Consider the following 17,026-nt stretch of genomic DNA (forward strand, 5'->3'; position numbering starts at 1 on the left):
TTTATAGGCAAATTGGAATAAGATCTAAAAAACTACAGCAGATGCACAACACTATAAGAAAATGTAACTAAAATCATGAAAAGTTCGAGTGTTTATGAATGTTAGTGTTAAAATTAGGATTTGAGATCATATTTGAATAGATCTCATCATGTGCATTCTATAAACATAATAGTTTTACATATTTTTCTGTTATCTAATAACAGATATAATAAATTAACATTTTCAAGAGTAGCAACTTTTTATGTCCACACACCGTATGTGGTACGTCCATGAACATACCCAACCCAATGGAGGGAAAAAAAGGTAACAGGTCCTTCATAACAGAAACACATAATAGGAACAATTTTATAGGAAAAATTAAATAACATAAGAAAAAACATTATTATAATGTACAAAACAGAAAACAAATTCCTTCAAGCTTATTCAAAATATGTACTTACATTTTACCAACAATATTGTTAAAAAGTTCCAGTAACAGCTACTCATTCACACTCTTTTCAACAGCAAATTCTTACACACACACACATGTTCTTGAAAGAACTAAGCAGTACTTTCTTATTGAAAAAAGACTGAAAGTGTTCTTGGGTAAAGAAATTATTACTATTTAATTTTCAAAATATTTTGAAAACAAACTGTCATAATTGCTTTTGAATATGAAAACAATAAAGAACCAAGGCTGTTTAAAAAAAAAACCTTCTTTAAACAAAGTGAATACTTTTTTTTTTAAAGAAAAAACGTCAAATAATTGTAAAAATATCTAATCTACTGACAACATAAAGCTCTATTTTGATAACCAACTTCTTGCAGGTTTCCAAATTGTTTATTCTGAGAAAATGATACAGTCAAGTTTTACTTATCACAAATATAAAAGTTTCCTTTGTTTTAGTTCAATTTTATGTCAAATCTACAGCAAGATATTTATTTGAATCAAACCAAAAATGTTTTTGTTCAATAGCCATTGAAATAAATAAATTCCTGAATGCTTTAATCATGTTGGACAAAAACTAATGGGTAAAAACAGCAACAGCTACTTCATTACAACTCAGACACAGATAGAGTTCTACAATTTCCTTTCAAAGAACTTAGAACATATTTTTTATAATTACATTCAACTGTCACTTTCTACTACTAAACAAGTCAATAGTAAGGCAGAATAAACTGAAACAAGCTATGCATTTTAAGTTAAATATCAATATCAATTTCTAACATCAGCAGATAAACTCCATATTTATTTATTAGAGATAAAGCCCATATGTTATAAGTAAAAAGTCATACTTCACTTAGACGTTTAATAATTTCATGTATAGATGATCTAACAGGAGTTTTATATGTGCAATTAAAAAGATTAACTGACATTGGTAATTAACAAAAAGTTTATATTTATCCAGATTTTTCAAGTATTATTTCATAAAAGATAACGCATGTGACACTGGACAAAAAGACTTGAATAATAGCCTTAAGTCTAGACTTGTTGAACAACCAACTGAACATACTAGCAAAATATCTCACCCTTCTTACCCAAGACACAAATGTTTACTTTTGGTGTTCAAAGCAATTTGATCCCAAATAAAGGAAATGGTTTACTCAAGAGGTTAACAAAATATAGTTTCTACTCATATTTGTATTTCGATACATTAGCAAAAAACAAATTAAAAACTATTATCTCATGTCAAAATATGCTGAGCTGTTGTCTTGCACGGGCCAAATAAAGTAGAATTTAATTTTTACTTTCAAAGAGAAAATTTACTTAATTACAACAATGACAAGATGTAACAAATAGACAAAACTTATGCTTACCCTTTTTTTTAATGATAAGTTGCTTTCATTATAGAATATATGAAATCGTTTCCAACTTGTGAGGTAGTAGTTTTTTTAAGATCACTTAATTATACCAGAAAATGTTACAAAATATGTTAAACTCCTACTGTATTGCTCTCTGTACCTTAAAAAGATTTATGCTTCAACAATTGTTTATCAAATTACTATTACTGCTATATTACTATATAGCTTTTCTCAACATCAAAGATGCACTATAACTACAGCAATTACAATATTCATTTAATTATAAGAAAGTGTAGAATGAGTTAAGTAAGATATTTTGACACTTGCTCAAGTACAGAGGAAACTAAAATGAAACAAATATCTGAAAATGGTATCAAACATTTTTTCTCAATGGTAAATAAGTAGAAATGTTACAAATATGTAAAAAAAAGATCCTCATGAGTATAAACCTTTTAATTTTTTGTTTTTACAATTACAAATTTAGTTATGTATATTTATGATAAATAAAACATTTCAATGGATGAAATTTGAAATTTTTTCCTTTATTTACAAACACATCCAAAACACATCAAGTATTAAAATACAAAAGCAAATACATACACACAAATTAATCACAAGGTTAAAAATACCATCCCTACAGTCAAGCCAGTTCTATCTTTGTCTGTAAGAGCTTGAATGATGGGGTGAATTCTTGAAGGAAGGAGAAGATCCAGAAGAATTATCAACACTCCAAAGTTGTGGCTGAGGTCCTGTTACGTTTCGAGAGCCCTGAGAAGATGGCTGTCTCCAAGGTGAATATGGCAGAGCTAAAAGACAACATGAGACCTTCAAATCCCTCCTCCATCAAAGACCACTTAATTTTCAAAGTACTAACTTGTTTCTATAGTGTTTTTTTATATAAGGGGTAAAAATATTGCATCATATTAAGTTTTTGATTGTTACAACATTCAGTGCAAAAAAAAATAAAGAAATTGGTGAAACAGTATATTTTGTATACACAATAAATAAGAAATCACAGCAGTAATTAGTGAGATTAACTGCTATAGTGAAATTACTTTTATTTAATGTTTTGGATGATATACATAATTAGTAATCCCTTGTCAGCCAGAATTAAGGACCAACTAATAGTTTATATCTCAGGATCATTGGTATGGGTATTAACACTTTTACTAATAAAGCCGAGAACATTTCAACCTTCTCAGGTTGTCTTCGAGTTAATACCCACACCCGCCAACCTGAGATATATATTTACTTCAAGTGTTTCTTAACATCACCAACTAACAAATATTTGTTAACCTGAAGATGACCTAAGGTCGAAACATTGTTCTCTGTTTTATTAGTAAAAGTGTTGATACCCATACCAACCATCCTCCATCGTAAGATATACTTTTACTTCAAGTGTGTTTATCGTCATCACCTACTAACATAACAGTTCAGTAATACATAGTTAAGGATAAACATGTACAAAACATATTGGTAATAGGATTAAATGGTTGATGACTAAAACATTAAACTTCAAGTATATCCCAAGGACATTTGAAATAATTTGAAACATAAAAGTAAGTTAGCCTGGAGCACATAAGAAACTATAAAGTTATTTCTATGCAATCTATATTTGCACTATGCAGGTAAACAACACAAAATTACAACTGTTCTTCAACTGGAGCTATATTGTGATACCTACATATAATACAATTTTGGGTATTTGTTATGGATGTTATGTACAGTTACAAATACTTTATTTTTCTATATACAAATATACATTCTAATTTAATCATACTTAATATTTGCTCGAGTAAAACACAACAAAATGAAAACATGAAATATATATATATATATTCATTTTATGACCTTGTGTAAGAAAAAGAAAACCCCCATATTATACTGCAACAATAATTCATCCTCTATTAAAAACCTTCCTGTTAGCAAGATATTATATTACAATGTTGAAAATTATAAGCTGAATGGAAGAAAGTGAATATGATAAAAACCTCGTACACCTTCAAATCTACTAACCCTATGTCTTAAACTACTCATTGTTCATCGTGATAATTGAAGTATCAATAGTTGTCTGAGGAACACATTCCACAGATTGTTAACTGATGTATATGGAAAACAAGCTCTCAAATTTGTTTCATTAAAACTTTAAGTGTGTGCTAATGTGTAATCTGCAAAGTATAAGGCTTCTTAAGGTGTTTCTCTGTTACTGTACAACTTTATTTATTTTTCATACTTTTTTTCGGGGAAGCAGGATGTGCAAGAATATTTGAATATATTTGTTAGCTCTTCAATGTATTATCTTTTACTAAACAATATCAACATGACATAAGAATAACATTATCATACTATTGATTTAATGCAGTAATGAAAAAAAAGGTGTATCAAATTGGTAAAATAAACATCTAAAACAAATACTTTATTTACAACATTTCAGAAATGTTGCAAGTAAGGTTTTTGTCATACATGTGCTTCACCAATTTGGAACATTCTTCTTAATTATTTTTCCATGTCTTGCAGTCTTTACGACTGTGTATTGATTTAATGGTATTAGCAGTTTTGTTTAACTTTCAGCTGATAAAATACTATTTACTCTCTCTGAATATATATACACTCACTGTGTATAGGTGTAACATTTTCTCCTGCTGCATTTTGCTGTAGAAATGCCCCTGACTGGGAACCTTGATAATAGCTTCTTGACCCAAAAAATGCTCTATAACCTGTAAAACATAAGTTATTAATTACATATTTTCATTACAATTTGCATAATACTCAAAATTCATTATTATCAATTAAGGTTTCTTTGGAAACCAAATGATTAGCCAGTTTTCACATTAATGCTTCGGGTATTCACATAAAGTTGCAAAAAAGGCTATTTTCGTTAATACTATCTTCTAATTTAGTACTAACAGACTAAAGGGAAGACAGGTAGTCAACATCATCCACTGTCAATTTCTTTTGACTACTCTCATCATGTTGTGGGATTTGATCATCACTCTTCTACTGCCATCACAGTCTAAAGGTATGAATAACAAATTTTGAGCAAACGATTGTGTATATGGACTATCAATTTCATAGTCCAGGTACACTAATCACTATAACATGCTCAAAATTTGGTATGTAGAGGAAGAAATGATGGAATGGCTTTTTTTTTTTAATTAAATGTACTGAAGAAAGAATGTTAAATACAATAATGAATTTATTATGTGTATCTACATGAAATGATGTAAGCTTTGAATAAAAGTTACAAATCCATTGCATACAAAAAAATGTTACCAATGTTTGAACTCCAGATGTGTCTACAAACTGATGACCTCTGTTTGATTCATTCTCTGACAAGTTGGAGTAAAGGTGATGTTCATGTTGAGATTGAAAATACTTTTGACTATTTTGTAGTTTACATGCAACATCTCTGTAATCTTTAATCTCAAAAAACTATTTAGTTTTTTTATCAGTATCCCTGTATAGTATATATGGTATTTACTTTCTACTATCATAAACTGTTGTTAAATCAGCAGTGTAGAACAAGATGAATAACTGATAATCCTGAAATCAAATACATAATATTACATTGAATGGCACTTGTAAAAGGTTGTGGATGTATTCTGATTTCCATCAATGCACATTAAAATAGTGTTATATTGTTCACATAAATACTTACCCATGTGCATATATATTCTCCCCCCCCCCCAAAGATCCATAATATAGCCAAGGTTATGAAGAAAGAAATATATTTATTGTTAAACCAAAGACTTGTTCATACTCCTAGCAATCAGCCAAACTTACAGGTTTAATGAGCCTATCACATTACTTATAGCATTTCCATACTGGAAAACAGTTTTTAGCCTCTCTTGATGATGAGAAACCCACTAGAAATAAAATTTTTAACCTGAAGATGACCCAGGAAGGTCAAAACGTTGTTCTCTCCTTATCAACTAGTATTAATACCCATACCAGATCTTTCTGAGATATAGTTTTAGCCTCTATTTCAATAATAGAATTTAGTCACATTCTTTCCAAAATTGGCTTTTTCTGATGCTCTAGACCTAAGTTATCTGATATTTTGATCCCTTTTTCCAAATTTCATGCCTTTGCCAGGTTCATGTTCATATTAATTTAAAAAAACGAAAACAATGTAATTTCAGAAAAAATATAGTACAACTTTTAAATATTTTGTAGGAGAACTTGGTATAACCATTCCAATGGAAAAGGACCAACACTAATATTTAAAAAGACTTCAAAAATAACAAATTATTACTTAATATGTATTAGTAGTGGCTACAATTAAAAAAATGTTTTCAGAATTTTAAACTTATTTCAAAGTAAAATTGAAACTCACCTATAAATATTGCTGCTAAAGTCCCAACAATTGAAAGTGTGGTACAAAACCAAGATTGATAACTTTCCCATATCACCTGCAAAAGATTGTGCCATCCCGCCCAACCATGGGGCAATGGCCGACACTGAACTGATGGGAAAAAAAGAAAAGTTTTACATGCAAATAACTCAAATACAAGTCTGGGGCTGAAGCTATGTAAATTAAGAAACTGATATAATCTATTCAGTTCAATGATGGAAGGAGGAGCTTAAAAGTAAGGTAATAATTACAAAAAAAACAAAAACTTTATAAATACCTTAAACTATAGGTGTTATTTTCATTACTTTCAATTTACAAATGAATGAAAGAATAAAGCAATTAAAGACCTGGTTAACAACAGTATTTTCTTAGATATAGATCAAAGGCCTATTTATGTTTTCATTCTCTAATGTGCACAAAAATTTAATATTCATTCTACTAGCAACATATGAAGACAAACTTGGTTTGGTAGGTTTGTTATAATGTTGTTAAAATACCATCATTATAAAGTTGAGGAACAAATAAAATCTTACAGTTTTTTTCTCTCTGTCCAATTAGCTTTAGTTTTACAGGAATAATTTTCTTTTGTTTAGTCATGGAACACTCCAACTGAACATGTACAGGGGTAATCAGTATGTCCACTTCCCAGAGACTAGAGATATCTCGAACACGCACAGGAAACAACAATGTGTGTGGAACCTGGGCATCTGATTCTGGTGGAAGTACTTCCAAGATATTTGGGTCACTTGGGAGAGCCTGTATGCCCAAAAAAAAACATTTATCTGTTTAACTGACAAATAAAATGTATATTTTAGTATTTCTTAAAAATCACTGCATATAATAAGTAAACAACAATAAAATATTTTTCATTTTTTTGATACAGAATTAAATCACAGACATACATACACATTAATTAGCATTCCAACAGTGAAAAAAAGACCTTAACAAAGTAATACAAAGCTAAGAAAGTAAGGTAAAAGTCTCCTTTTCATATCTAAATACCCTAAGTTCTATAATTTTCATTGTCTTGATAATGATCAATATCAAATTGTATTCATTTTCTTTGAAATTCTTTAGGCTCAGAGTATAGAAAATAAAGTACTGCAATTTCTGTAAGTTAAAAACTGAAGCACAGAAAATTCAAATAATTTCATTAACTTGAGAATTAAAAAGCAATATTTCCTGAGATAAACATTAGTAAAATCCATGACAATCAAAACATGAGAATGGATATAATTGCAGATATCTCTTCTCAAGATGAACTGTAAAGCTATTTTATAATGTGCTTATTAAATATCTGACTGGTAATACGTACTCAACATTTATGTGACAGTTTATTTTCTGACCAGTGGATACAGCAGTGTTATCCAAGCACAGACCAAATTCATCCAACTGCACCTGGATACGAAGACCAAAAGGAGCAATAACAGACCATCTGGTCTGAAAAGCATGGTCCACCGAGGAAGGAAAACACAACCCCAGGTGGGATGCTTTGGTAAGGAACAAAGTTTTGAAGCATATAATTAAGGCAGTTGCAAATAGCAGAAGTGCAAAGAAGGTTCATGAGACTCTGTGTGTAGGCTCTGAACTGAGGAAGTGCAGAAAGCCCTGGTGCAGAGCTGTAGTTAAAGCTGTTTGCTGTGGACTATTTCAGTCCAATTAAGATTACCTGCTTTGATAGTGGCAGGTGAATGCAGTGATGTAAATGTTGGAATGAGGACATTAGTCAGCATCATAATTCCATCTATGCAAGTGGAGATACGCCTCACTGCAGAAACTCCTTGGCTGGAGAAGCCAGTGAGAATCTCTGACTTGGGGATGTTTTTCAAATCCCTCTGAACAATAACTCATTGTGATGAATTCAAAGTAGCATGAAGCAAAACCTCAATAGGTATATCCCCAATGTCTTTGAATGCAAGAAGAATTCACTGTGTTGAGATGTGGATGTTTCCATCAATATGTCACCAGAGCAAAGCTTCTTTACTGACTTTGGAGAGCCAGCAAGTTCCTCTTGTCCCTTCTGAATGAGAAAGGGAGATATCTTCCCTAAAGGTTTGTCTGAAAGAGAATGTAGTATAAGAAAATGAGGTACAGGTGTTACAGATGTTGAAGATTGCTGCTCAGAATCTTTGAGACGTGGTTGTTTACCTATGGACTGTTTTTTCACTATTTTATTTAAGTTTTTATTTGGAGGATCCATAATAAAAAACAATATTTCAATGCCCACTCCATCCAACCACCATTATGCCCTACGAGGGGATGCACTATAATGTCAAACAAGGACACTGCAGCAATACCAGGGTTTCATAAGCACTATACCCAAACACTATCATTAGATACAATGTCCATAACACCTGTTGAGAACATCCAACACTGGTACTTGGTTGACATTCGACATTCGTAGGTCATCTTCAGGTTAACAGAGAGTGTTTGCAACTGACCGTTGCCAGACACCTGCCTTAGAAATGAGAGTGGAAGGGGCATTGGAGTTAGATGTTATGTTATTAATTAGTATAGTTATTGTATAAAAGGGGCTTCTTTGATTTTGCATTTGTTTATATTTCTTTCACTACTTAATACCTGGGTGTTTTCAATGGTTACGTTGTGTTTATTTGATTTGCAGTGTTCAAAAATGTGTGAAGGTGTTTTTTTTATTGTTTAAATCTAGTTTCCATTTTTTTTTTTGTTTCTCTAATATAGAAGTTGGGGCAGTTGTTGCATTGTATTTTATAAATAATGTTGATGTTGTGTTTGTCAGTGTAGTTTTTACATAGTATGGACAGTTTTGTACTTGGTTTTTGAATAAATTGGTGTTTACTACAATGTTGAGTTTTGTTATAAGTTTTTCCAAATGTTGGTTATTTTTTTGTTGATGTCAAGAACATATGGTATGCAGCAGTGTAAAGTTTTGTAGTTTGTTGCACCTTGGGATTTATCATCATTTGTTGTTGATCCAGGTGTCTGCATATAATTTTTTCAATGGTGTTTGCAGAAAATTTGTTGATGTTAATGAAGCATTAATTTTATCAGATGAGCATAGTTTTGTACCTGCATTTATTTGGTTTCTGAATTTTTGTTTTGTTTCACGTGCCAAATCCCAGGGAATGTATAATCCAGTATGGGTGATTTTTCTGGGGATTTCTGTTTTGAATTGTGTATTGATTCTTGTGATCTTGAGGTTAAGATCCACTACTTGGTTATTTTTTTCCTGTTCACAGATGAACTTAATGTTGGGGTGTATAGAGTTAATGTGGTTGAAAAAAACTAAGTTTGTGCTCTGTAGATGTGAACCTAGCAACTATATCATCAACATATCTGTACCAGTATAGTGGTGGGTGTAAGACTGAATTGATCACTTGAGATTCTATCTGTGTCATAAAAATGTTGGCTAGAAGTGGTGACATAGGATTCCCCACACTTAGGCCACTTATTTGTAGGTAGTTTTGGTTACTGAACATAAAAATAATTTTAGTGGTAATGAATTCTATAAGGGTTGCTTATTGGTTGTTGGGGATGTGCATCAATGGGTTGGGGTCTTGGATACAAAGTTATGAAACTTTCTTGCAGGCTTCAGTGGTTGGGACTTCTGTGAAGAGGGAGATTACATTGAAATTAGCTATTAAGGATTTATGATTTAGTTGATTAAGAATAGATTTAAAGTTAAAAGAGTCTTTGAAAAAGAAGCTGCCTGATGTTACATATTTGGAGAATGCCCACTTTATGTATTTACTGAGGTTGTAGTTAAATGAGTCATAAATTGACATTATGGATCGTAATGGACAATGAGGTTTGGAGGTGCTGTATAGTTGTGGTGTACACTATTTGGTCCTTTGTAGGTAAGAATAAAGTTTTCTGAGATTGTGTTAGTTTTGTTTTTTTCATTTGTAGCAGTATTTTGTTTAATTGGTTTCCATGTGTTATTGTTGGATTTGTATCTATATTGGATTTGTTTCAATTTGTTTGTATCTGATAAGATGTTCATTTTCTGAATATATTCATTTTAACTTTTTAACTAGAGCATTGCCTTCATCTGCTCATAGAATTTTCATGTTGTTTTCTTAAGTTGTTTATGTAATTATTATCTTTTTTATGAGATTGTTTTTCAGTTTTCTTTTCTGTGAAATTATGCTGATGGTTTTCCATGAAAATTCTTTAAAAAATTGTTTAAGATACTACTTTTGGGGGAAATAGATGTTTTCAGTTCTACCTGGAAAGACAGGTTGTTGGTCGTCAATGGAATTGTCAAAGTTGTCTTCTTTCTGGTAGCTGTTTTCCATTGTTTTCCAAAGATTTTGCTTAAAAGTATATTTTATAATGAGTAGAAAATAACTTGCAAAATTTAGAACTTAATTTCAGACAAAAAAAGCAAATTTTAAAAGACTGTCGTGAACGCTCACAAAATACACTTTTTAAGTTGCCTTATCCGTGCCGTCTCGGATAGTCACGTGACTGCCAAACATTCACGACAATCTGACCATGGCGTATGATAGTAAAAAAAAACGGGAAAGTCTTACAATCTATTTCAGTTTGGCTTGACGAGCTAGACTAATGAATCAGAAGACAATACTACGAAACCCCGGGTGAAAAAAACCCAAGCTTGTTGACCTAAGCCCAAGTGTTAAAGCAAAATCTGTTACTGCAAGTACTGGTGCTAAGCCCACTCGCTGTTTCCAGGATGAATGGAATAGAGGTTGACCATGGCTGGAGTATAATAATGCTACCAGACTGATGTTTTGCTCAATTTGTCAGGAATATGACCAAAGTAGTGGAAGGCAGAAGAACACCTTCATAACAGGATCTTCCAACCTGAGAGCAAGTGCTGTTAAGGAGCATGAAAACAGTCATGCCCACAGTCTAAGTTGTCAAGCTAAGACAGCAAAAAAAACATCTGATTTATCTCCCATGATGAAAGAATTGAGCAAGCTTAACCAGACTGAGAAAGATCATTTGCTTGTGCTGTTCAGGACTGCCCTTTATATGGCTTTGAATGCCAAACCATTCAGCGATTTTCAAGAGCTTCTGTTGCTGCAGGAACACAACTTTGGTATGAACTTAACAGAACATTATGCCAATGACAAATAAGCAGTTATCTTTATGAAGTATATTGCAGAAACAATTAGAATTAATGTCAGATCTCATCTGCCCACCTCATTATTCTTTAGCATTATGACTGACAGCTCAACAGACACTGCCAACATTAAGCAAGAGATAGTCTATGTAAGATACTTGGACAGTGTGCTCTGGAGTCAATTTCTCATAACTGGCCAGCTTTAGCAGAGCATTTGTATCAAGTAAAGCTGCATAACAAAGGGTAACATGAACAGAAAGCTGCAGAATTATACAGTACTTTGACAAGCCTTAAATTCATCCTGTACATGGACATACTCTTGGCTGTTCTACCTGTTTTGATATCTCTTAGTCTCAAAATGCAAGAAAATTCTGCTGCTGTGAACATTGTTTCTGACAAACTCACTGTTTGCAAAGAGAAGTTGGGCAATCTGAATCATGTTGAGAGATCCTAGAAAATTGTTAAAGAGCTCACAACATGTGAACAAACTGGTAAGTGGTTACATAGAGAAAATGTGATTGCTATTAGTGGTCAGACAAGGACCAGAGGCTCAAAAAGTGCCACAAAAGAGACAGTTGCTCAAGCTAAGAATAAGACCTGTGATCTTGAAAGCACAGAATTACTCTGCAAGTCTGTAGAATCCTGGTGGAAGGACAGTAGAAAAAACAGATGATTTGTGAGTCCACATGGAACTCATGCACGTAGAGACATTAGAGATACTGAGTCTACATCAGCTGATGTCTTAGTGCTGGATGACTAAATCTACGAGTTTGATTGATGTGTCATTTTTCATGGATACAAGGCTTGTTGTCACTTGCTTTGAAATAATGTTTCAATGCCATAAATAAAATGATTCTGTTGTATATAATAATTGTCTCTACTTGATTTCTTGTTTTCGATAATATCCGGTGACAATTTTGAGGTGTCCTGCTGAAAATTTAGAATATTTCTACCCCTGATATGTAAAGGATTGGAAGTTTGCTCTACATATTTAAAATACACTGCATGTATCACAGGTTAAGAGATAATATTATCCATTTTATAAAGTGATATATCTTGTTGTAAGTTTTGAAAGTACATGGTATACAGACAAGTAAGACATCTAGAACTGTTGCAAGATAACTTTTCTTAAATATGAGTGGCCAGTTTAAAAGCCGACAAATAGCTAGTAGCCAGGCTATTACTCAATTATGACAAAGAATAAAACTTAACTAGAGAAAGAGAAAGGGGCAATAAAATCAGCACCTTTAATGGAAATAAACAACTTAAGAATTAGCAATTACAATGATTTCTAACAGGCAATTTAGTTTAGCACTATTAAACAATAAAGAATTTAAAACCATTTAATGCATTTCCGTTCCTATAGACAAATTTAAACTTGTTGTAATAGCACTCACATATATAACAAAAAAAAAGTACATAAAACATTAAGAAATTACTTAACTCAATCATATATGAATTCAATAACATCAATGTTATGTTTAGTACTTAGAAAAGAAAAACTATCCTAAAATAGTAGCACAACTCAAAATACTGCTTGTGGTACACTATTCCTTTTCAGGAATGTTATGAAATTTGTTAAGTGCTATAATTATGTGTACAATAGTAGTATTAATACACTCCTTACCACCACACATTCCAAGACTGAAGTTATTCCAGTAACACCAATAGTTTTTGTTGGTTGAATATTACTCAAAACTAGTTCATCCATATAGGTATGAAATCCCGGTACAAAATCCATGGTTATATGTGTTATTTGTTCTGGAGTTGAATATTGAGTATTTAGAAGACGAACTTTCACTTGAAGTTTAGACTTCAAAACACTCACTTGATGTTGTGAAACTGTACTGATGGGTTCAACACTACAGAAATATTGACCTAAAGTAAAAATACGTTACCCTTGAAATTAAAAAAACTTGAGCACCAGAAAAAAAAAAATCTTAAATTTTAATTAAGCTTACAAGGCTCTTATTCATCTAGATACTAGAATTAAGAAATGAAATACATACAGTACTGTGCAAATATGTTACATTTTTAGGTACTTTTATAATAATAAAGAATATATATGAAAACAAAGAAACAGGTACTTACCAGAAATTTAAATTTAAGACTACTTCTTTATAATAATGATACTACTATACAAAATAATTTGTAGATAATTAATTAATATACCTAAAAACACAATAATAACATGCACAAAGAAAGCAATGTACAATGACAAGAAACCCACTTGAAGCAAGAAAAGATTGAAATGTTTTCTACTTTATTTTAATAAAATTTTAATACCTATACCAGTCACCTTGAGGTACAAAGAAAGCAACACCCTATAACTATAGTAATTTATCTGGTTTTCAAAGTATAAGATATGAACTTAAAAATTCAATGTTATTAAAATGAGAAAATACTTGAAACAGAAATAAAATACACAATTCTCCAAACATAAAACAATTATAATGTAATATATAATTTGATAGATTAAAATATGGCTTTCTGTTGGTTATAAACAATACAGTACTAAATGTCAGAGAGAACTGTTAATAATTTGTGAAAGAAAGAATATGACAGTAGGCCCAATTTTCCAGTTTCTTGGGGGTGATGGTATATAAATCAGATAAGAAGACCAAGAGATCAAATGCCACAATTCTAGAAGAAACTGGGGATTTTTTTTTAATATACATTTATAAAGTTAAGAACTTGAAATTTGTATGATATTAACATTTGGTTTATTAACTATGTATTGATGCCAAGTTTATTCATATACAATTATGATAAAGCAGTTTAAATTTTGAATGTAAATAAAAGTTGTAACATGCACTTTGAACTGGATGTAGTGATTGAGATATCATATCCATAGAATATAGTAGCTGATGTAATTAATGAAGTTTTTATTTTTTATTATTCTCTACAGTACAGTGCAAAATTATTAGGACAAAGTCAAAAATTAGGCTACTTTCAATGAACAATGGAAAGCGAATTACAGGTGAAACAAAGTTTTATTAATCTTCAAGCTAGTATAAAAGAAACTCAGTGGAAGTGCTTGAGTTCAGCAAACAGTTAATATTTTGTGTGTTCCCCTTTGCTTTAATAACTGCAGACAGTATTTCAAGTATTGCTGAATTATATTTAATCAGTGTCCCTTGGGATTTCACTTCAAATGTCTATAATACACTCCCATAAAGTTTCTTTGGAAGTAATTTTTGATTTATCAAGATTTTGTTTTATCAAATCCCAGAACTGGTCAACTGAGTTGAGATCAGTGATCTATGAGAGGCCATTGCATCATATAAATGAACTCAAACACTCATCCAACATATGTGGAAATTACATTGGTAAGAAAGGAGCTGCTGGAGTCATTCATCTGATACTGATCTGTTATGATATACCCAATGGTACTTGCACTGGTCCCTCATTCCATCTTTTACAAATATCTCCTATTGCCATCCCCCCGTGTTTCGTGATAGGTGTTATACATTAAGGTAAGTATCTTTCATCTGTCTTCTAACACATACAACCTATACTTTGAACCAGATATCTGAAACTTTGACTCATCCATTCATAACACTGTTTTACAATAATCAACAGTCCAATTGTTGCATTTTCTAGCAAATTTCAGTCATTAACAATGAATGAAGATCAAAGTAAAGGTGCTTTTTTTAAACAGTTAAATGATCTAATATTCCACTGGCATTGAGTCTTCTTGATGCTATAGACCTGGAGACATTTATGTCATTTGGTATATAACATGATTGTTTATCTCACATTTGAGATAAGTGGAAGACTTTCTTCTGTTCTGAAGGCTAAATAAAAAGTTTCATAACATCAGTATTATTGAGTTTAGGTATTCTGTCTTGTCCTTACTATTTTCAAATTCACATGTCACAGTCTCACAAACTAGGGTGTACTTTTACAGTGTTTGGGTAGCATTTCAAGTCTGAAGCAATTTTTTGGAAAGTCAGCCTGCATCACAAAAGCTTTTATGCAAATTCTTTGCTTTATTGACAATCCTCTATGCTTTTCAGGCTGTGTAATGACAATAACTTTTTTAAGTCGGTTTTTTCTCATCAAGAAAACGATTTCTATCATATGCTAGCTTTTCTCCATATAGTTGTTTTTTAAAATACTGCATGGAGTTCCATGGCAATTATTTCAGACCCTAAATATGATCAATATATTCATTTAAACAGAACCCTCATTACATGGCCTTGATACAATTTTAAAGAATAAGTATTTTCATTATAGTTTGTTCAACTGTCAACAGGGATTAGTGAAGCATTGTTACAGTATTGAAATTTACATGCTGTAATGGCATGGTAAAATTAGCCTCATAAAGTTTGTCCTTTATTAAGTTATTTTCTTTAAACGAAATATGAAATACAATTTTATAAAAAAATGACAGAAGTTTTTCCATCATGCTCTTCACAGTGAAGAAAAATGTATTGCACAATTGGCTAAAAAAAGTAATTTGGAAGTACTTCAGTCTACATCAGCCAAAGTAATGTATTTTTGATGACAAGTAATTTCAATTCTGAAATGACTTTCACTTTAGTTTAATTCCAACAAAACTAGGCTAGAAAGTTTGGGTGACTATTGAGAACTTTTATGGAATAACTAGGAATATTTTTTTTTCACATTTTAAATATCAGTGTTGTTAAGACAAAAACATACAAGTTTTCTTCAGACATTTACTGACCTTATCAATATACCTGTGTTATAAATACAATTTCCTGAGCAAAACCCTATGTATATGAAGTTGATCTACTGGACTAAGACTGTATTGAAAAATTAATGTGTAATATATTTTCAAATTTACATGTATTTTTACATTTGGTTAAGCTTTTAGTAAACATTACATGCATGTTGTACATGAAAAATCAAAATTTTGAATAAAGTATTTATATTAAAGATTGTTATGCAAAATTACAGAGTTAAAATGACTGAAACTTTGACTAGTGCTTTTCATATTAAGAATAAAAATATTTTTTTCATATTTCATTTGCATAATTTTTTTAAATTAGTATCAAACATTTGTGCAATAAACCCTTTATATTTTATCTGTATTTTTTCTTTACCTGTTGTGAAATCAGAAATTTAGGGTAAAATGAAAGGTTGAAAAATAAGTAAAGAAATTAAATTGTTCCATTTTTTTTCTTTTTCTTTTTTAGATTGACCATGTTTGTTAATGGACAATTACACTATTTATTCTCACAGTCAAAGCTAATACTTCTCCAACCTCAGGGTCATTTAGATTTACTGCTTTACAGCTGCACTCAGAACTTTTCAGAGTCTGAAAGCCATCTACGATAGCTTTGTGTAAAGCAAAAATCAAAGTTACAAGCATGCATGGTCATATTACAATCCAGCCTTGTGCTTTGGAATTTGAGCATGCTATCACAAGCAATTAAAAAAAAATCTGAACTTTCTTATTTAACCTAACAAGTTTCTAATGTTTTGTTTTAGTTACTTCTAGAATAATAAATATAAAAAAATGTAACACAAAAAGAGAAATTTTATACTTATGCATGGGCTCTTATACTTGTTCAAAATTGTTTTTTTTTCCTTTTAAGTAATTTTAAAGAATATTTTAAAATATTTTATTTACTTCACATATGCAAGTTAGGATAAAAATTAATGCACACAAAAAGTGAAATTTCCTAAACCTACTATAATCTAAAAGGCTTTTTACCTAGGCTATAAGTAGGTTAAAATAATTTCTTTAGATTGTGGTGACCTCAGTAAAAATAAACAATGAAACTGAAGCCAGGTAATTCACAAAATGTCATTAAAATGAGCTAGTCTTGTAAAATGTTAACTAAATTAAAATC

General features: G+C 31.1%; 1 protein-coding gene across 1 annotated transcript in view; it reads right to left on the reverse strand.

The window, feature by feature from the left end:
- Positions 1–2,303: 2,303 nt before the first annotated feature.
- The window catches only part of Gp210 (nucleoporin 210), a 133,523-nt gene continuing 118,800 nt past the window's right edge, over positions 2,304–17,026 (reverse strand). The window contains exons 41-45 of the mRNA XM_076490239.1: positions 12,832–13,082; positions 6,670–6,892; positions 6,119–6,247; positions 4,398–4,499; positions 2,304–2,588 (exon numbers count right to left, since the gene is read on the reverse strand). Of these exons, the coding sequence (XP_076346354.1) occupies positions 2,434–2,588; positions 4,398–4,499; positions 6,119–6,247; positions 6,670–6,892; positions 12,832–13,082 (860 nt within the window). The 3' untranslated portion in view covers positions 2,304–2,433. The remainder of the gene's footprint in view (positions 2,589–4,397; positions 4,500–6,118; positions 6,248–6,669; positions 6,893–12,831; positions 13,083–17,026) is intronic.

This window comes from Tachypleus tridentatus, chromosome 2 (assembly GCF_004210375.1).
Source record: "Tachypleus tridentatus isolate NWPU-2018 chromosome 2, ASM421037v1, whole genome shotgun sequence".
Lineage (NCBI taxonomy): Eukaryota > Metazoa > Arthropoda > Merostomata > Xiphosura > Limulidae > Tachypleus > Tachypleus tridentatus.